This window comes from Pteronotus mesoamericanus, unplaced genomic scaffold, assembly GCF_021234165.1.
Source record: "Pteronotus mesoamericanus isolate MK-2021 breed Mesoamerican mustached bat unplaced genomic scaffold, CSHL_Meso_final contig_130, whole genome shotgun sequence".
NCBI classification, from domain to species: Eukaryota; Metazoa; Chordata; class Mammalia; order Chiroptera; family Mormoopidae; genus Pteronotus; species Pteronotus mesoamericanus.
Genome location: NW_026555060.1, coordinates 11,924,420 through 11,947,823, shown reverse-complemented (window position 1 = coordinate 11,947,823; position 23,404 = coordinate 11,924,420). Strand labels below are relative to the sequence as shown.

Genomic DNA, 23,404 nt, shown 5'->3' with positions numbered 1-23,404 from the left:
TAATAGTTATCTATAATTAAAAAGTTCTAGTAAGAGTCAAAGTACCAAATCAATAAAACTGCTTATCTTCTCTAGTAGTCACATACAAATAGGGCTGTTCTTGCTCTATTTCTGCCTCAGTAAAGGTTTAACTGTGGCATTAAGGCAGAGACGTTTTTCCCCTTGAGTTAGGAAGAATTAAGAGCTAATAGAAATGTTTCCACTCTGAGAAGGTGGCCCAGAGAGCTGCCCAGCCTCTATAAAGCAGCCTTCCTGCACTGCGGTTTTCCTTCTCTCTGCACTAGCTCCAGAGGAGAGTGGCCGCTGCTCCACACGGGTGCTGACTGGAATGGGTTAGGATGGCTCCCAAGTGTCTCTTGGCTGACTTCTTTACTACTCACTTCTGACTGAACTGTCAGTTCTAAATTTGTAAAACAGCACTTCCCAGAAGACGGAAATTGGGCCAAATTAAAATGGTGATGTATGGGTATCTTTTTTGTTCAGAAAAAAACAGTCTTGCCAAATCTCCTGTACAGTATTAATAACTCAACTCCTTAGGGTGGCCACTGTTTAAAACCTTAGCCAATGACATAGTAATAATGGTGACCCATCATTTTTTCCCCTCCTTCTTAATATTGCTAATTACTACTAACTATTTAGCATCTGCCACTAGTCACCAAACAGGGGTTACTGGATCCAGGGTAAAGTGAAGAGTCTTTAAGAGGTAAGCTGGTACTGTTGCTGTTTTATTTTTTTTAACCATTTTCTTTCTTCTCTTTCTTTTCTTTTCTTTTCCTTCCCTCCCTCCCCCCTCCCTTCCTTCTCTTTCCCCTCCCTCCCTCCTTTCCTTCTCTCTCCCCTCCCTCCCTCCCTTTCCTTTCTTCTTTCTTTTGATTTTATTTATTTATTTTACACAAAGGGGAAGGGAAGGAGAAAGAGAGGGAGAGAAACATCAATGTGTGGTTGCCTCTCAGGTACCGCCTACTGGGGACCTGGTCTGCAAAACCCAGTCATGTGGGAATCTCCAGTGACCCTTTGGTTCTCAGACCGGCACTCAATACACTGAGCCACACCAGCCAGGGACGTAAGCTGGTACTGTTGGTTTTAAGGGAATCTGTGTCCAGATCCCCAACTTCCATGTATGTTCCTTCTTAGCATCCTGAGGGGTCATTTTTCTAACTTCCCTTTTTCACACACAAAAAGACACATCCCTCCATCGATCCAGTACATAATATAATGCATTGCCTTGGAATGTACAAAACTCCAGGTTGTCAAAGAAAAAAAATTCAAAATACCAACTGGGGAAAACTTTCTCTACTGCTTAATCAAGACAGCATAAAACCATGATAAGCCTTCCAGTCTTTCCTGTTTATGGATATCTATCAGGGTAAAGCATGACAACTGAAATGGGTTTATTGTGGTTCCAGTTAGGAAGCTCTAAAATCACCTATATGATATAGCCAGAGGGAATGAGAGTAATTTTCCTTTAATGACCTCACCTGTTTCAGTCCCTATTATTAAAATATTCATTGCTTTTCATGAACCTGGTGAGAGCAAACCAAAGAGTATTCTCAAAAATCACTCTTGCCATCTGTCATTAACTGAAACAATAAGCATTCTTGAACAGCTAAAGCAGTGAAATCAGTATCAAATCTTATCAATGTAACTTTAAATTTTCAAGTTAAACTAGATAAAACTCATAATGAAATTTGCATTTTATGTAATTTCTTACAGATTCATGTAGATTTAACAAGATACTTAAACTATTTTTATCAAATTATATTGTAAAATATTTCTTTCAATTAAATAGTCTCCACTTATAAGATGTTTATATTTTCTATATCCTAGTAACTACACACACACACAGACACACACACACAGACACACACGCTGGAATAATGAGTTTTTAAATAGCATACACTTTTTAGAATACATAGTCTATTTTAAACATGAACCTTGCATTTTCAATAAGTTATAAGTTTATGCACAGACTGACTCTAAGTGTACTCATTTAAAGACAAATATTTTTATAATTTATAAAAATTAGATTATATCTAAGTAATCTTAATCACATTATTTGAATAATCTATATTTAAAAGATACACTTATTCCTCTGGCCAGGTGGCTCAATTGGTTAAAGCGCCATCCCATACACCAAAAGGTTGTGGGTTTGATTCCTGGTCAGGGCACATACCTAGGTTGTGGATTCTACCCCCAGATGGGATGTGTATGGGAGACAACCAACTGATGATTCTCTCTCACACTGATGTTTCTCTCGCTTCCTCTCTCTTTAAAATCAATAAGCATTATCCTTAGGTGAGGATTAAAAATAAATAAAAGATGTATTTATTTATACATTTTTAATTATTTATAATTTATACATTCCTCATAGAGGAAATTTGAAGACAATTTTTATTGCATTTATTTGGGGTGGCATAAAACTGAGTAGGTTTCAAGTGTACAACTCTATATTACATCATCTTATATTGTATTGTGTTCATCACTCCTTGAGCCAAGTTTCCTTCTATCACTATTTATCTCCCCTTTACCCTTTTCTACCACCCTCTACCCACTTTCCCTCTGGTAATCAGCATATTGTTGTCTGTGTCTATGAAGGTTTTTTTATCTTAATCCCTTCATCTGTTTCACCCAGCCCCTCAACCCCTCAACACTACTCTCCTCTGACAGCTATCAGTCTGTTCTCTGTATCTATGAGTCTGTTTCTATTTTGTTAGTTTGTTTATTTTATTCATTAGATTCCACGTATAAGTGAAATCATATGGTGTTTGTCTTTCTCTGATTGGCTTATTTCACTTAGCATAATATTTTCCAGGTCTGTCCTCAAAATGTATATTGACATATTTATTTGAATTAGAAAAAAGAAGAGGCACTTTTGTTTTCCTGACAGAGTTCTAGGAATTGAATGAACTAAGTTTGCAGTTCTAAGGTATTTATCAAAATATAGTTAGTTCATGTGGAAAGATAAAAAATATTATAAAAATATATTAGAAGAAGTTACTAAAGTTAGCAACATTTCAATTTCCCCACCCATTTCTTTTTTCTTTTCTTTTTTTCCCATTTCTGAATATATTAAGCAAGGTCCCTCTGAGGAAAAAAAAACATAACAAAATCTAAAATCAGATATTATTAATCCTTTGATAACTAACTACTGGTAAAGCATTTTTGGTAATGTTCCAGAAAATGAGGGAGTGAATGATTCTAAAGAATGGGAAATGAATCCCTTAGCAAATTAGGTGGCTTTGAATTTTTACTTTCAACAAAATTAAAGGAGTGTTTAATTTGTCAGTTGACAAGCCATTAGAAATATTTTTATTGATGTATAACCATAACTTTGCATATAATTCTCAAGATGTGTAAAGAATTGAGTAAATCAGTTTTGACAAAAACGTATTTTGTAGTTTTTATTTAGGAAAGTTATCTCAGTGCTAAACAAAAAACAGAAATAGAATTAATTCCAAACACTTTTTCTTCTATAAATAAGTATCATTAAACTATTGATATGAACTGTAGAATATTTTAGTTTCTTTAATTTCCTTCCAGTAACTTTTTAAAAAATAATTACTTACTAAAATTTGTAATATATTTATGTTGTAATCAACTGTGTGGTACTGATAATTCTATAATAAATCAATCTAAAATTTAAAAAAATATTATAAGCCTTCCAGTGCCTAAAAGAAACTAAAATTTCAATTTATAAACATGTCTTCTTGTAAAGACAGTGACAATTGATCAAAATTACCTTCAAACAGGAAATAGATACTGTCAGTTTCAAATTCCATAGGCTGTGTAGAATGAAATATGAGTTCAAGGAGTAAACATTACGGTATATAATTTGTGAGGCAGTAAACATTATGATGAAATAGTTTATATAATATAAAATTTGGAGGATAATAACAGTACTTCTTATGGTTGTTATGAGAATTAAATTAACTCATACAGTATGTGCTTAGTACTGTACCAGGCATATAGTAAGTGCAATGTAATTGTTACCTATTTTTCCCTAAGTAGTCCTGCAAGGTGAACCTTATTTCTTATTTAAAATTACTCCCAGTAAAAAAGAGTTATGGTCAGAAAAGTCAGATAATTTTTCCAAACTCACACAGTAGAAAAAAGGATTATTATTAGAGCAGGCAATTTGCTGTTAGGTATCATATCAAATTCTGGGTTCTTCCCAGCTAAACTACACTGTCTCCATTAAGCTTTATTTACCAAGCCAATTTTAAGCAGAGACAAGGAATTCTGCAGTTTTACACATAAAATTTAAAGTGTTGGGAAGTGCACATTGTGAATAAGTCAGTTTTAAAGCAAAATTCCTTAAGACTGATAAAATTATGTATTTGAATACTAGGGAAAGGAGCAAATACACAGAAACATACAATAATAATTTGTGTTTTCCATATGACAAAGCTCAGAGTTGACTATCAGAGTATTGAATTTGTCAACATGTAGAATTACAGGGTTATAATAATAAATTAGTGAGAATAACAACAGAAAGATGATCATTTAACATAAAGAATAAAAAGTTTTATTTAGCTATTGATATTTTATTGCCATCAGAATAAAGATTTCGTAGGTGTCCTCCTATTTTCATCCTCAAATTTTGAAACTGTAAAACTGTTAACTATATAAACACAAAAGGCATGCTTAGAAGTAATAAAGGATGTTTTAGGTAAAATTTTTTTTTAATTACATTTATTGGGGTGACATTGGTTAATAAAAGTAAATAGGTTTCAAGTGTACTTCTATGATAGATCATCTGTATATTGTATTGTGTGTTTACCACCCAAAGTCAAATCTTTTTTCACTTTAACCTTTACTAACCCTCAACCCCCTTCCCTTTTTTCTCTCTCTGCATACTATGCTGAAACTACAGTTCTCTTAACTGCATGAATTGCAAAAGCAAGTCAGCTATAGAAAGGATCTGACAAAGTTCTGAACAAATAATGGAATCTCTGTACAATGTTGTTTACTTTGTCAGCACATTATTCCCTTAAAAGTCAAGAAGTAATAAAAGCAAATTTTATTTTATGTAGAACTGCTCCAAAGTCTCTAATGTCTAATTCCATTCTTCTTTCCTCAAAACTGTACATATCACGGCTTTATTAAATGTTTTCTTACTCCTAATTCCTCGTGTAGTAGGGAAATAACGTAGTAGGGATCATCTTCTTGTGAGTGGGGGAAAACTCACATTTCAGCAGCAACTATGGTTCAGACAATATTATTCTACCTTCCAGTCATGATTTTTTTTGCGGGGGAGGGGAAGGGGAAATTATGTACTACTCAGTACTTCAAACTGAAAGAATTCATTTATTTTTTAACTTTATTTTTGTTTACGCTATTACAAGTGTCCTCATTCCACTCCTCTCCCTTGCTCACCTCCTCTCAGCCCCCACTCCCCTTCCCTCTGGCCATCAGCACACTGTTGTCTGTATCCATGAGTCATGCATACATGCTCTTTGGCTAATCCCTTCACCTTTTTTCATCCAGTCTGCTCTCTCCCTCCTCCCCTGTGTACCCATGCCTCAATTTCTATTTTGTTCATTAGATTCCACATATAAATGAGGTCATATAGTATTTGTCTTTCACCAACTGGCTTATTTCACTTAGCATATCCTTAATGCACTGTTGGTGGGAATGCAGACTGGTGCAGTCACTGTGGAAAGCAGTATGGTGTTTCCTCAAAAAAATTAAAAATGGAACTGCCTTTTGACCCACTGACCCCACTTCTGAAATATATCTTAAGAATCCTGAAACATGAATTTGAAGGAACATAGGTACCCCTATGTTCAGAGCATAATTCATTCATTTCTGTGGTGAAGAGCAAATTGTGAGGTGAAAAACTGTAAACTTTGAACTATGAATGTTTTTTTTGATAGTGTTTTGCTTAAAGGGCAAATAATTTTCTTTAAATCTGGTAATATAAGTCATCAAAGTTTAACAGGTAAAAAATTAACAATTTTTGTGCTCATTAACACTATTTTACTAATAATAAATATCAAAATTAACTGTTTTATATAATGTGTAATTTGGCATGACAAATATTTGATAACAAGCATACCTGAATACAATATTTATGCAAGTTAAACACAACCAAATTAAAGGCAGGATATAAAATCTTAGGCTGTAAGTGCTATAAATGATCACATATTCCATTATTACTTAATTAATTTGGAATGCATCTTTAATAACAGCACAAAGTAGACATCTACTTTGTGTTTTACAGAACTGACTGACAAATATGTCAGTGTAAATGTTTATATTACAGATGACAATCTATTTTGACACATTACTATATACTCATCTTACATAATTAAAGGTAATTCATAAGGATATATGGAGTAGTCCTAAAATGCACTGCTAAGAAAAAAGAAACTATAAATGTTAAGCCAAGGAAGAAAAAGAAAAAAAAATTTAATTAAAACTATATGATAGAAATACCTAACTTATGATTCAATATACAAAATACAATTATACTATTATTAAGTATAGTATTTTAAGGAAATGATTTAATAATTTGAAACTTATTTTTTTTCAAGCATTTCTTTCTTTCTTTTTCTTTCTTTTTTTTTTTTTTTTTTAAATACATTTGTCTCTCCCTCCCTGCCACCACTTTCCCTTGCCACCTCCCTCCTTTCCTCCCTCAGCTCTTCCCCTTTGGTTTTGTCCATGAGTCCTTGCTATATGTTTCTTGACTTTCCCCTTCCCTTCCCTTTCCCTGCCCGCCCCTCCCTCCTTCTCTCTTGTCTCTGTTGATTTCTCTTCCTTTCAGTGTTGCTGGTCATATTTTCCTTGCATCTTTGTATTGTTGGTTAGGTTCCGCTTATAGGTGAGATCATATGGTATTTGTCTTTCACCCCCTGGCGTATTTCGCTTAGCATTGTGGAATTTCCTCAAAAAGCTGAAAATGGAACTGCCTTTTGATCCAGTGATTCCCCTGCTGGGACTATACCCTAAGAACACCAAAACGCCAATACAAAAGAACCTATGCATGCCAATGTTCATAGCAGCACAATTTACAATAGCCAAGTGTTGGAAGCAACCTAATGTCCATCAGTAGATGATTGGATCGAAACTTATTTTTGAAGTTTGTATTTTAAGAGTTCCAGCTGACATGTGACACAATTTAAGTGCCTGGTATTACCTATCATATTTAAGATCTTGATCTGAGTTTCGTACTTACTCTTTTGCTTCTTAAATCTGATTTGATTTCATTATAGAGAAATAGCCTTAAATTTCAGAAAGTATGTACTTTCAGTCACATAGAAGCATATAATTTAACTTCATTTTGAATTTTTTCACTCACGGAAATCACAAGAAAAATTTTTGATTCCCTTACTTGCAGTGAAATGTTCATTCAACTCATCAATATTAATGATTGTCATCCAGTTTATAGATAACTCATATTTGCTTAATCTTTTCTGCTTTCTGTCTTGTGGGCAATTCAATGGAGATCCTGGTAACTAATAATGAAACTCAAAATAGTTACATCTGCATTTCTATAACCTTGGAAAAAATCTGACAGTTTAAATCATCATTCAAATACTTATTTTTTTATTATCTGTAGATTACTTGTCATCCTTGTTGATGAAAATCTGCTCTACTACATGAATCTATAAGTTTACAATTATATTTAAAGAAATACAAACTTCTAACTTTTTTATATAAGTACCTATGCCTAGGTATTTAAACATTTAAAAATAAAAGAGGAGGAAAAAGACTAAATTCAGGACTCACAAATGCAAAAACCAGGGACACAAAAGACCTTGCTCAACAACTACAGTATGAAAGGAATTGGTCAGAGAGTACCTGTACATCCTGCTTCATCTGCCTGAGCTTCAGGCCCCAGGATTTCTTGTCCTTCCTTTCCTGTTAAAATCAAAGAGCAAAGGATTAAAATGGATCCATGTGTCACAAATACTTTAACTTCTAGAAGTCTGCAAAGAAAGCTTTTAGATTATATTTAAATTTGGATTTTTTCCTTTCATTTAGTATTTTGCCCTTGAAAAGTAAAGGTTTCTGAAGAAATTAAGCAGATAATTATACAAACTCATACAATATTTTAGAGAAGCAAAATTAGTAAAGATTTATATATAATTCTGGAATTAGAACTGTAAGCATAGTTGGATGTTAGTATTTTTTTTTTTTAGAACAGTTGCTCTACCTATACATAGTTGGATTCTTTTTCATTTCTTCCCCAAAGCAGAGATTTCTATGTTCTAGACACTGTGCCAGATGCTTTATAAACTTATTTCCTTTAATTTTTATAACTACCTATTTTATAAGTTAAAAAAATAAAAACAAACCAACACCTGAGATTTGGGGAGGGTAAATAACTTGCCAAAGGACACGAAGCTTTAGGTTGTAGAAGTGAAATTTCAATGCAGGTCTGAACGACTCTAAAACCTTCTTTCACTACACCTTTGCTTGTCTAGCTAGAGTACCAGACAACTAGAAAGAAGACTAGACCAAATTTCATTGTGCCCAGAGAAAACACCCAAGGCACTATACTTTCTTTCACTCTATTCATTATTCTAACTACTTATAAACACTAATAAAGAATAACAGTGGTACTGACAAACATTTCTAGGTGTCTATTATCCTCTGCCACCTCTATGTTTACTTGGTTAGTGTCATCTAAGTAAACCAAGTGGGCTGATTCTAGTCTTTTATACAGAGTAAGATTGGAGAGAGTCAATATGCATATTATTTTGGCAAGCAAACAGTATGTTTTATATATTGAGGTACATTTTATTCATTATAATAATTTATTAAGAACATGTATAGGTAAGAAAGACATGCTTTTTTGAAAATGAGTAGCACATAATTTATAATTATTATCAGAATATTTATGAAGTAAAACATTGTGTAACCATCTGCACCACAATCAACTCCCACTGAATGTCAGCCCAAAAGAAAGAGAACACTAATCAAGTAAAATCTTTGCTCACATTAAAGCATATATTTCTTTAAGTGCCCTGGATTATGAGGTAGATTTATTTAGCAGATTTTCTTTACTCCTTAACTTTTATATTAGTACTTAAAAATGATCAGTGTGTGAAAAAATAGTTAAAACATGCACAAATCTTTTAGATGAGCATAAAAAAACCATATAAAGTAGATAATGATATCAACTTCCACTGAAGAATTTTCATTTTATATTGGCCATCAGCAAAATGATAATTTAAAAGTCCCTGGTTTAGTGTTTCCAATACTGTTAGATAAGCACCAGTGTTTGCTAAGTGTCTGAAAATCTCTAATATCCTTTTCCCTCTCTCCAATGCATCTACCTAAATTAATAAATAGTATGACAACTGGGTAATTATATAATAACATTATTATATATCTATGCCCTCTATTTTTCCTTAAATGAAAATCAAAACTGTCAGTTATTTCTTACTAACATGGAAGATAACACTGATTAAGGATTAAAAGGATATTTTGGAAATTATTATTTTTTTATTTACCGTGATTATTATAGCTAATTTAAACATTATTTGCAATATAATTATTTATTCACTTCTTCATTCCTTCATTTTTGCTTGGATTAAAATCTAGGCTCCTTTCTTTGATGAGCATTTACAATAGTTCAGACTTATTTACCACAACTTAAAAATTGGAAGTCTCGATTCCTTCCTTCATTATTGAGGCTAGAATTTTGGTTCAACAACTAAAACCATGTTGACTAATGAGAACAGAAAGACCCTAATGCTTGCCTGCAATGTGAATACACTTCTTTTAGAAGACCAAAAGCCAGAAGTCACAGGGTGCAAAATATGGACTGTCGGGGAGCTGAGTCACCTAGGTGACTTGATGTTTTGCCAAAAAAACTCTGCACAAGACATGATGCACAAGTGGGCATGTTGTTCTGATAAAGCTGCTAATCACCAGATGCCCATTGCTGCAGCCTTCTGAATCACCCGAATAGTTTCTGTGGGAGAATGTTCAAGTTTAACACAAAATTTGATGCAGATTTGTTGCTCTACTTGCTCAGTCATTTTGTTTTTTGTTTATTTATTATTTTATTTTTAAATCATGTTTATTCTATTACAGTTGTCTCAATTTTTCCCCCTTTGTCCTCCTCCACCCTACCCCTCCACCCACTCCCACAGTTATTCCCACACTGTTGTTCATGTCCATGGGTCATTCATACATGTTCTTTGTCTAGTCTTTTTCCCTTTCCACCGTTGTCCTCCTTCCCCATCCCCTCTGGTCACTTTCAGTCTGCTCCATGTTTCCCTGCCTGTAGTTTATTTTGTTTGTTAGCTTATTTTGTTGAATAGATTCCTCTATAGGTGAGATGACATGGTATTTATCTTTCATTGACTGGCTTATTTCACTTAGCATAATATTCTCCAGTTCCATGCATGTAGTCAGAAAAGGTAGGAGATCCTTCTTTATTTTTTTAAATGCAGACTGACTTTATTTATTTTTTAAATGTTAAAATCCATTATAAAATAGTAAAAAATTTCAATCCATTATAAAGTCTCAGCAGTTAAAACAACATGACACCAGCACAGAAATAATCAAGTAGATCGATGAAATAAAATGAGCATTCTAGAAACACACATATATATGTGTGTAACAATGTAATATATGATTAAACTGATATTTCAAATCAATGCGGAAAAGAAGGCTTATTCAACATATAAAGTGCATGGGCCACTATTACTTGAAATAAAACAAATATAGAGCCCTTTTTCACACGTTATACAAAAAATATTCAGGTGAGTTAAAAATCAATATGTTAAATCTCAGGAGTTTTAGGAGAAAATACAAAATAATATTTTTATTACCCTGAAATAAAATATTCAAACCCAAAAGCTATAAAGTAAAATATTGACAATATGACTATAATAAACATTTAAGACTATACAGTAATATACGTATAAAAAAGTTAAAGGACAAGTAATAGAATAGGAAAGTATTTGCAACACATCTAAAAAAGGGTTAATATTTTTGTTTTGTTTTTTTAAGGGAACAAATTCTACAAACATTTGATTAAAAAAATGGATAAAGAATACCAAAAAGTCATTTAAAGCTTTTTAAAAATAATAGAAATAGGGCAGGAAATATACAAAAACATGTTTAGTTTCAACAAATAATAAAGGAACCATTAAAATAACACATCATTGTCACAATCAGATTAATATGTATTAAAAAATATTGGTAATATCAAGTATTGGTGACTGAAAGGAACTGGGTATTCATAGACTCTTTTCTTCATCTTCTTAAAGCAGTCCCTTCAGCATATTTTGCAATGCTGATTTGGTCGAGGTGTATTCCTTTAGCCTTCTTTTGTCTGGGAAACTCCTTATTTCGCCTTCCATTTTAATTGAGAGCCTTGCTGGGTAGAGCAGTCTCCATTGCAGGCCTTTGCATTTCATGACTTGGAATATTTCTTGCCATTCCCTTCTGGCTTGTAGTGTTTCTGCTGAGAAGTCAGCTGCTGGCCATATCAGGGCTCCCTTTTATGTTACTACCTCCTTCTCCCATGCTTCCTTTCGAATTCTCTGTTTGTCTTTGATATTTGCCATTTTAATTATGGTATGTCTTGGAGTGGGCCTCATTGGGTTCCTCTTGAATGGGGCCTTCTGTGCTTCCTGGACTTGTGTGACTTTTTCTCTGCTCCAATTAGAGAAGTTTTCCATCATTACTTTTTCAAAGAGGTTCTCTATCCCTTCCTCATCCTCTTCTTCTTCTGGTATCCCTATTATATGGATATTATTATGTTTCAGTTTGTTCTGCATTTCCCTAAATGCCTCTTCATTCGTTTTGAGTCTTTTTTCATTTTCTTGCTCTTTCTGAGAGCATTTTTCTATCTTGTCCTCCAGCTCACTGATTCGATCCTCTGCTTCATCTAGCCTGCTTTGATTCCTTCTACTGTGTTCTTCAATTCAGAAATTATATTCTTCATTTCCTCTTGTCTCTTATTGATAGTTTCTCTGTTCTTTTTCATGCTTATATAGTTTGCAGTAAGTTCCTTGTAGTTTCCCTGTAGTTTTTGGTAATTTTCTCTGAGCTCTCTGAGCTCATCGAGTTTCCTTAGAACCATTGTTTTGAACTCAATATCTGATAGTTTACTTGCCTCTATTTCTTTTAGTTCTCTTTCTGGGGATTTCTCCTTTCCCTTCAATTGGGGGGCGTTTCTTTTTCTTCCCATTATTTGTGAGACTCTTCTTTTTTGCTTCTGCTTCTTAAGTTGATCTGTCTTGATTTCCTGACTTTGTGGTGTGAACTTCTATGGTAGGCAACCATTGTTTTTTCTTTCTGGATCTGCCTCTGATGATGACAGATGTTGACCCTGTCTGACTTTAGGCAGTCTTTTTGAGACCTCCAGGAATCTACTTAGTCTGTGGCTGTCTTCTTCAGTTGTTAATTTAGTCACTCTGCACTCAGAAGTCAGGCTTAGACACCAGAGGGAAGGGCACAGTCCCTCATGAGGGCAGGATTATTGGTTCCTCTCACACTGCTGCTGCTCAGGGGATTGGTCTGCCTGAGCCAGATGGCTACTGCCACATGGGGGAGGAGTCAGCACCAGGATCCTGCTGACTACTCTCTCAGTTCTCTCCCCAAAGCCTCCTTCCCCAGTCTCTCCTCAGGCATCTCTAGCCCACTCTGCACCTGCATTTGCCAGAAACCAGGGTAAGTGGCTACAATTAAAAATTTATGTGTTGGCTCTTTAAAAGCCTCTCTGTTTTTTTTTTAGGGTTTTTCTTTTTATTTGTTGGTTTTTTAAGTATATTTTATTGATTATGCTATTACAGTTGTCCCATTTTTTTCTCTCCTTTATCCCCCCCCACACCCCTCCTCCCTCCAGCATTACCTTCCTCTCTTAATTCATGTCCATGGGTTGTACATATAAGTTCTTTGGCTTCTCCATTTCCTACACTTTTCTTAATTTCCCCCTGTCTATTTTGTGCCTATCAATTATGCTTCTTATTCCCTGTACTTCCCTCCCTCATTCTTCTCCTCCCACTCCCCACTGATAATCCTCCATGTTATCTCCATTTCTGTGATTCTGTTCCTGTTGTAGTTGTTTGCTTAGTTTTTGTTTTTCTTTTATAGGTTCAGTTGTTGATAGTTGTGAGCTTGTAATTTTACTGTTCATAGTTTTTTTTTTTTTTTTTTTTAAGTTCAAAGTGTGCCTTTCTTCTAAAGAACACTGGCATTTTATTTTATTTTATTTTTTTCCCAAGCATTTCTTTCTTTCTTTCTTTATTTTTAAATACATTTGTCTCTGCCTCCCCCCCACCACTTTCCCTTGCCCCCTTCCTCCTTCCCTCCCTCAGCTCTTCCCCTTTGGTTTTGTCCATGAGTCCTTGCTATATGTTTCTTGACTTTCCCCTTCCCTTCCCTTTCCCTGCCCACCCCTCCCTCCTTCCCTCTTGTCTCTGTTGATTTCTTTTCCTTTCAGTGTTGCTGGTTACATCTTAGCTGCCTATCTCTAGCAGAGAGCAGCCCTGCCGCTTTTCACAGCTGGTTGTTATCTGTGTATTTTTTGGGCTCTGGTGCTGTAGGCTGGAGATCTCCACTTACAGTTTAGACCCCACTCTTCTCAGGGGGATCCCACTGGTTATTTCAATATCCTAATGGCGCTACTGCCGGTGGGCACCCTGCCTGCCTTCTCGAGTCTCTACTGCACTCCTTACCAGTTAGGTTGTGCTAAGGCTGATTCTTCTGTCTGTCTGATGTTATAAGGCTTCTCTTGCTATTGTTCAGTTGTTTGTTCTGGGTGATTTCTCCATAATTTAGTTGTAATACCAGATTGGTCCTGGCAGGAGGTCAGTGTGACTTCCACTCACTGCTCCACCATCTTTACTTCTCCTCACTCAGTCATTTTGAATGCGATGGCCACAAAGTACACATGCTCACTCAATGGCACATACCACCTCCGACTGACTAGTACAGTGAAGTCATCATTGTTCATGAATAAGTATTCCAGTCTACTCTTCTTGGCTGCCAGGTTACACTGATGTTGTACAAACCGTTCTTGTTATATTAACAATGGCTGGACTTTTTCTGGATAGACTCTATGTGTGTGTGTGTGTGTGTGTGTGTATTAATATTTATATATGTGTATTTTGGATATTTATGTATGTATATATATGAATATTATTCAGTTACTACAAAGGAAAAAGCAAATCTTGTAATTTGCAACATTATGCTAGGTGAAGTAAGTCAAACAGAGAAAGATAAATAATTTGTCATTTCATTATTTGCAGAATCTTAAAAGAACTCAACTCATAGAAACAGAAAGTAGATTATTGGTTGCCATGGCCTGGAGGGGGTTGGAGGGTGGGAAACATGGCAATCAAAGGGTACAAACTTCCAGTTTTAAGATGAGTAAGTTCTGGGAATCTAATGCCCAGCATGAGGTTGTATACTTGAATTGTATTCTTGAAAGTTCTAAGAAAGTAGATCTTAAATGTTCTTACCACACACACAAATATGTTTAACTATGTAAGGCAATAGATGTGTTAATTAACCTTATTATGGTAATCATTTTATCATATAAACATACACTAAATCACATTGTACATCTTAAACTTACACAGTATTCTATGTCAAATATATTTCAATAAAACAAGAAAAAATAAGATTTTCTCACAGGCACACACACACACAAAATCAAAGATCTAAATTAATGGAGAGATATACCATGCTCATTAATTAGAAAACTCCTCAACACAATAAATGTGTTAGTTCTCCACAAATTGATCTAAGGATTTAACAAAATTTAAATTAAAATTCCAGCAGGATTTTTATATAGAGAAGATTATTCTAAAATTCACATGGAAAGGCAAAGAAGCTGTCATAGTTGAAACAATTTTTTAAAAGAAAATGTTGGAGGAATAACATTATCTAATTTTAAGTCTTACTATTAAGAATAATAAGACTGTATACTGGCAAAAGGACAGAAACACAGATCAATAGAACAAGAGTCCAGAAATAGCCCCCCCGCCCAAATACGGATAATTTCTGACAGAGGTACAAAGGCAATTCAATAGGGAAAGGATAGTCTTTTCAACAGCGTGGGAACAACTGAACATCCCTATCTGAAAAAGTGAACTACATCTCAATCTTCTTCTATCTTATAAAAAATTAACTCAAAATGGATTAATAGGTCTAAGTGAAGGGCACAAAGAAAATTATGGTGATAAAATGGGCCTAATAAAAATTTAAAAGTTTTGCCCTTGGCCAGGTGGTTTAGTTGGTTGGAGTGTCATTCCACACACCAAAAAGTTGAGGGTTTGATTACTGCTTAGGGTACATACCCAGGTTATGGGTCTGATCCCTGGTTAGGGCTTATATGGGAAGCAACCAAAAGATGCTTCTCTCTCACATCCATGTTCCCCTCTCTCAAGGACTCATGGAAAAAGCCAAAGTGGGGAAGGATTGAGGGAGGGAGGAGGGAGGGAGCAGGGGAAAGTGGTGGGGGGAAGGTGGAGACAAATGTGTTTGGAAAAATAAATAAATAAATTTTAAAAATCAATAAACATGTCCTTGGGTGAGAACTTTTAAAAAATCTAAAAGTTTTGTTCTGTGAAAGGCTAGTAAAAGGGAATGAAAAGACAAACTACAAACTGGGAGAAAATATTTACTACAATTATAAGGAATGCTAGAAACAATAATAAAAGAAATAAAACAAACAACCTGATTAGAAAGTGCACAAAAGACATGAACAGACTCTTCACTGAGGAACATATACAGATGGCAATTAAGCACATGAAAAGATGTTTAAATTCACCAGCCATTAGGGAAATGCAAGTGAAAACAACACCTAGTATAAAAAACATACCTATCAAAATGGCTGAAGTAAACAACTGGTAAAGTCAAATACTGGTGATTATGTGGAGAAAGTGGATCTTTCATATATTACTAATGGGATAGTACAGCAACCCTGGAAACAATTTGGTATTTTCTTAAAACGTTAAATATACACTTAATATATTACCCCAAAATAACCACTTCTAGGTATTTGCCCTAGAGAAATAAAAACTGTATTGAAAAAATAAACATGTATACACTAATGTTAATAGTAGTTCTAGTCATAGACTCTATAAACTAGAAACAATCCAAATGTCCTTCAGTGGGTGAATGGCTAAATAAATGGTGGTGTATCTGTAAAGTGGAATAATACTCAGCAATAAAGAGTCAAAATACTGGTGCCATAACTTGAATGAACCTCAAAGACATGCTGTGTGAAAAAAGGCTGATATAAATGTTTTATATTGCATGGTTTCCTTCATATGATGTTTTCAAAAAGATAAACTAGTGACAAAGAATAGATCATGGTTGCCAGGGTTTATGGTGGGGGGATGGTATGACTAAAAAGGGGTAGCATAAAGGACCAAAAAAAAAAAAAAGAGAAGATCTATGTGGATGGGTGCTGATGCTGGGATGAAAGCACCTCCTTATTGCTCTACACGTGTACTTCACCTAAAATGTTGTATTCAATGTATGCATGTATACGTATGTGTGTGTGTGTATTTTGTCTGTTGGACTTGTAATTAAAATAATAGTATGCTTTGAAGTTAAAGAGACTTGGGTTTAAATCTTGGACTTGTATTTAATGTGTCATCTTGGCAAGATATTTAATCTTTATGAACCTCAGTATCCTAATTTATAAGATGGAGTTAATATCTACTACACAAAGTTGTTGTAAAAATGAAAGCAAAATGTATAGGGAAGCAATTAGCTCTAGGCCTGTACAGGTACATTTACTCAGTATTGTTTTTCTTAGCTAATATGTAAAAGTTAGAATTGCAACTGAATGTTGATTTATTGTGTCAGCCTTCGCAGTTCTCCAGTTTTTCAGAGAAGAGGTAAGTCTCTCAAAACCCGAACTAGAACTGACTAGAAAAGTACTAATGAAAGGCAGAATTAGCCCAATTCATCCTTGCTCCCAAAGTTCAAGTTATTGAGACCAGCTCTGCAATGGTGGAAAAGTAAACTGGCATCCTGCAGTGTGGAGGTAGATCATCAGGAATCTGAAGTATGTAATTTATGGCCATTTTATCATTCATATTTTTTATCTCTCTTTCTTCTTCAAGAAATCCCTTTAACATGTCTGATAATACTGATTTGGTGGTGAGAAACTTCTGTAGTTTTTTTTCTTTTCTTAGAAGCTCTTTATCTGTCCTTTGATTCTAAATGATAGCCTTGTTGGGTATAGTCATCTTGGGCATAGGTCTTTGCTTTTCATCACTTTGAATGTTTCTTGCCAATCTCTTCTGGCCTGCAAAGTTTCTGTTGATAAATCAGCTGACAGTCTTATGAGAGCTCTCCTGTCAGTAACTAACTTCTTTTCTCTTGCTGCTTTTAACACATTTCATACCGCTCATGGGTTTTCCCGTTTTTCACGCACCATCTGTTATGGACTTTAGATGTCAACACACTGTCTTGTCCACTTTAAATGAAGTGATCTCATTGGTGGAAACCATGCAGGTCAATCTACGAAAAACTACATAATTGCACGAACCCATAAAGCATTGTAGTTACATTGTATTTTGGTCATTCGACCCTGGTGTATGTCTTAGAGATTCCTATGAGGTACGCAATTAAGATTCTCTCTTTGTCTTGAAACTTTTGCATTTTAATTATGATGTGTCTTGGTGTGGGACTCTTTGGGTTCATCTTGTTTGGGACTCTCTTTGTTTCCTGGGTTCCAGGTTTATCTAATATTTTCCCTACTTCAGTTCTAGAATTAGCCATTTATGCAAGAAGCTTTGGTATTCTATTGGAGAATGTGATTTGATCCCAGACCTGGGCACTAGGTATGCTCATTCTTACTGGGTGTCACTGCTTCCATGCCTTCTCAGCTGACAGAACTAGGCAATATATGTACATACATTACATATATCCTATCTATATTTTTGCTGTCTATGTGTCCATATATGTAATAAGAACCATGTGTTTATACTGATACTTCTGAATCCAATCAACCACCAGGGTTTATTTTAGCTTTCTCCCTTGCCTTTATTTGTATCTCCTCTGATACTGATAAATCTGGGTCTCATTATCCTCAATATATTTACTTGTTCAATTCCTATATATACATAGTTTCAGAATAACCTATATCACTGTGAGGAAAAAAATTATTAGAGGGAAAATGGGGATTGGGTAGTAGTCATTGGAAGGGGTGACACTTCCCTGGGTAGATCTTTTTTGCATAGTTTATCTATATGATCACACACACACACACACCCACACTTAAGTCACTCAGCAGATAGGGAGAATGAAAAAGGAAATACAAATTATAACAAATAAACCTAAGTGTATTGTAAATGAATTACACAACACATTGAAGTGGTAGGGAAGACAAAACTAATCTAAGTAACTTTTAAAAACAATATTTTGAATATAGACTGTAAGGATAATGACAGAAAGAACTGTACACACTGTACTCCAGGTAACAGATTTGATTGAGATGTTAACATGGGAATAATCTGAGGTTTATATGACGTTCAACTATGTGGGGAAACCCCAAACTCCTTCATTAGATGCCACCCCTTAATACTGAGATGTTGAGAGGTACTTAAATATTAGTATTGCATATTTAGTGCAAATATAATTATATTCCCTTATAGGTACAGCTACAAATACCTCTGCAGTCATCTGGCCTAATCTTATCATTTTATAGGTGCAAAAGTGGAAATCAAAGGAGGAGAAATTAATAAATGCATACTCGCAGTTCCATTTTTACTTTTTTGAGGGAATTCCACAGTGTTTTCCACAGTGGCTGCATCAGTCTGCATTCCCAACAACAGTGTACTAAGGTTCCCTTTTCTTCACAGCATTGCCAACACTTGTTGTTTGTTGATTTATCTATGGTAGCCATTCTGACCGGTATTAAGTGGTGTCTCATGTGGCTTTAATTTGTATCTCTCTGATTGCTAGTGATGCTGAGCATCCTTTCATATATCTCTGGGTCCTCTGTATTTCCTCCTTGGAAAAGTGTCTGTTCAGGTCCTTTGCCCATTTTTTAATTGATTGTCTGTCTTCCTGATGTGGAGTCATGTGAGTTCTTTATATATTTTGGAGATCAAACCCTTGTCCAAGGTATCATTGGCAAATATATTTTCCCATATGGTTGGTTCCCTTTTCATTTTGCTGATGTTTTCTTTAGCCATGCAGAAGTTTTTAAATTTGATGAAGTCCCATTTGTTAATTCTTTCCTTTATGTCTCTTGTTCTAGGGGACATATTGGTGAAAATAGTGCTGCATGGAATGTCTGATATTTTCCTGCCTATATTCTCCTCTAGGACCTTTATGGTGAGTGGAATCAAAAAAGTGTGGTGCATTTACAAAATGGAATGCCATGCAGCAGAAATGAAGAGGAAACTCCTACCCTTCACGACAGCATGGATGGAACTAGAGAGCATTATGCTAAGTGAAATAAGCTAGGCAGTAAAAGACAAATACCATATGATCTTACCTATAAGTGGAACCTAATCAATGAAACAAACAAGTGAGCAAAATATAATCAGAGACATGAAAATAAAGAACAAACTGACAGTGACCAGAAGGGAGGGTGGAGGGGGTAACAGAGGAAAGAAAGGGAAGGGTCAAAGAACATGTATAAAGGACCCATGGACAAAGACAATAGGGGTGGGGGTGGGTAGGGCAGAGGAGAGTAATGGGGGGAAAGTGGGGACAACTGTAATTGCACAACAACAAAAAAAACACTGTTCAATGTTAAAAAAATTGGTAAAAAAAAAAGTTCAAATGAAGCAAAGTAACAAAATGCGTTAAGTCTGTAAATGAAACTTTAATTGAACGTAAACAGAATTATAGAAGAAATAGTTGAGCATGGTAATATTGACACTCCTATTCAAAAGACTAGATGTGCAGCCAGAGGTGCTTAGTGAAGGCAAACTCACTGGTATAAATGAGGAAATGTGGTTGTAACCAAAAGAATGAAGATGTCTTAAAGAAAGTAATCTCAGCAGGAAACCTCATGTTAAAACTTTTGGAAATATATCACAATGTTGAAAGTGCAAAGGATAACATTTTGAAAACTAATACAAAGTTAAAAGAAGTGGTATCATGTTCCAAGCATAGAAAATATGGTCACTCATATTGTAAGATATATAGTATGAGGGCAAGTGCTGTTCAAATTCCTCTTGATAATTTTTTACAAAGAAATTAAAAACTTTAATTCTCAAAAAAAAAAAGAAGTACATTTTTGTAGTTACAAAACAGTTATGGGGATATAAAGTACAGCATAGGAAATATAGTCAATAATATTATGGTAACTATGTACAGTGCCAGGTGAGTACTGGAAATATCAGGGTAACATTTTGTCAGAAGTATGTGATCGTCTAACCACTATGTTTTATACCTGAAAGTATTACAAAATAATGTTTAATGTAAGCTATATTTGAAAATAAAGTAAAAGAAGAGACATAGTGGTACAATGAAGACTTGGAGCCTATCCTGAGCTTTTTCTATAACACATTACACAATACCTTTGGTTGAAAAAGGTTCCAAAGAGTAGGTTAAACTGAATCTTGAGAGATGATTACAATAAGGCTCAACAGTGAATTATAGAGCAAATGATCCATTCTTGGCACAGGTTATTTAGTATTTTATTATAGCTTATGCCCCCAAAAGCCTTATTGCTATGGATTATAAGATCAGAATTTTAAGTATACTTATCATAAAGACATTTTAATTGTCTTGGCATTTTAGTAAACACGTAAATTTCTATCGAGTTAAAAGAACTTCAAGTGAAAGAAATGTTTAAGTCATTATTAGTCATTATTACTTGGGATCACTTTTTAAATTCATCAATTTCAAAACATTAAGAAATAACTAATATATTAAACAATATTTATATTATTGGATTAGTTTTACCTAATTTTAAAAACTAAAATAGGTGGGGCCTATAAAACAGGTGTTTCAAAAGTAAGAGTGTATATATTTAAAAACATTTAACTGACATAGGCATGAGAGCTTTTGGCTGAACCACAAGCAGCTCTTGTAAGATGAGGATATGATGAAACACTGACAATTTATGTTATCTTCCCTACAAAGAAAACATAAAGCTGAAAATATTTTAAGACAATAGGATTTAATTAACCCCAAAATTTTATTTTTGGATGTGAGCATGTCCTAGTTTATTTAATATCTACAATAAAAATATTGCTTCTTCTATATAATCCTTTTTTTAAGAACTTCATCCTAACTTCCTATTTCATTCACAACTTTTTAAAAGTACTTATGTAATTAACATCTCAATAGCATATTACATTTTTCAATATACTTTAGACCCTTGATTATCACTATGCTACAGATATGTGAGTATCAGTTTCATGTGCTGGTCTCCAGCACAAGCTAAATGCCAATGACCCCTTTCTTCTTTATTATTTCCCCTTATAAGTATTTAAAATAAATAACTAACTTCATAGATGGTGTTGCTTCTTTTAGCTCAGCAATGGTAAAGGGCCTTTGCAGCACTATTTCTTGCTCATCCTCAAGTAACTAGACAATAAACTCTTTATTGAACACCTGGCCTTCTAAACTTATTGAAACTTCTGAAAACCTAAGTTGCAGCTATTGTACTTTCTAACCAAATACTGCTAATCCCTTGTACTCAAAAGCAGAAAATTTTACATATTTATGTCTTCTTTAAGTTATAGTAGTGATATGATAAAGACATCTTACAGGTTCTCCCCTCCCCTCTTCTATCCTCTCTTCTCTCCTCTCTTCCCTCCCTCTGTCCCTCCCTCCCTCCCTTCCTCTTTCTCTTCCTTAGTAGTTTAATAGGACACACAAAAAAGCAAAGACAGGAGAACAGCAGTAGAGACAGCTCTCATGAAAGAACAGAACCTGAAAGTTACTGAATAATATGAGGCTCTACACAGTATGTTTACTGCTCCTTAGAGTAAACTCCTCTCATGATAATTAAAGTTTTCTGATTCTGCTTTAGGATCAGCTTGGTTTGGTCAACCATGTCCAATATGACAGATAATTTTTCAAATTCAGCTACAAGGATCATTGTGATGAGCTATAAAGCAATTCAAGGACAGAAGTTCTCTGTTCATACCTGAATTAATAAATTTTCATATGAACACATGACTAAGGGCCACTTAATGGTAACCAACTAAGTAAAACTATTAGGAGTTACTAACTTTGATATTAATGAATTTAAATTAATTTACTGCAGATTCTGGTCCAATATTCTACTTGGTTGCCTTGTATTACTGGACAGTGTTGCTAAACCTCTGTGCATATTTTCACAAATGTTTTTTAAAACATAAGTCCCTGGGACCAGCCTGTTGCCTGTTGCAATATTTGATGCAGATTCATTGCTCTGCTTGCTCAGCCATTTTGAATCCAACGGCCACACATGCTCACTCAGTGGTATATACTGCCAGGACCACCCCCCCTCCTTCAACTGACTAGTACTGTGAAGGTGTCAGTATTCACACATGCGCATTCCAGGTCACTCTCCTTGGCTGCTGGGTTACACTGATATCACATACACTGTTCTCAATATATTAACAATGGCTGGACGTTTTTCAGACAGACCTTGTATACACCCCTATGCTCACTGCAGCTTTATTCATGCTGGCGAAACATGGAAACAACTGAAGTGTCTTTCAATAGAAGATTGGACAGAGAAGATACTGTACATATATACAATGGAATACTACTCAGACATAAATAAAGATGGAATACTGCCATTTGTGACAACATGGCTACGCCTTGAGAATATCATGCTTAGCAAAATAAGTCAATCAGAGAAAGTTAAGAACCACATATGTCCCTCATGTGTGGGATATAAAATTGAAAAATCATAGACACAGACAACAGTGTGGTGGTTACCAGAGGGAAGGAAGATGTGGGGCAAGAAAGGGTAATATATGGTGATGGAAGACTTGACTTCAGGTGGTAGGCATGCAATGCAATATACAGGTCATGTACCACAGAAATGTACACTTGAAACCTATATAGTCTTACTAACCAATGTCACCCCAGTAAATTTCATTTAAAAAAATCAGCATAAAACTGCTTTAATCATATCCTATAAATTTTGAAATGTAATATTTTTATCATTCAGTCAAAATATTTCTTAATTTTCATTATTGTTTCTGTATTGACCCATGAATACATATTCAAAAGTGTGTTCCTTAAAATTTCCAAGCATAATTTTCTATTTTATTATTTTCTAGCTTAATCATATTGTGTTCAAGAGCATGCTCTGTATATTATCTTTTGAATTTTACTTATATTTGCTTTATTATCCTGTATATACCCTATTTTTATAAATAATCAACACTTGAAAAAAGTATTTACTTTACTAAGTACATTACCTATATACCTTACTCATATTTTCGAAACTTCTCTATCCTCATTTGTTTTGTGCAATTATTCTATCAATGACTGAGGTCTGTTA

At 34.6% G+C, this 23,404-nt stretch overlaps 1 protein-coding gene across 1 annotated transcript in view; it reads right to left on the bottom strand.

Annotated features, from left to right (window-relative positions):
- Nucleotides 1–23,404, bottom strand: part of ZEB1 (zinc finger E-box binding homeobox 1) — a 179,499-nt gene that overhangs the window by 22,146 nt on the left and 133,949 nt on the right. The window contains exon 3 of the mRNA XM_054592204.1: nt 7,807–7,866. Within this exon, the coding sequence (XP_054448179.1) occupies nt 7,807–7,866 (60 nt within the window). The remainder of the gene's footprint in view (nt 1–7,806; nt 7,867–23,404) is intronic.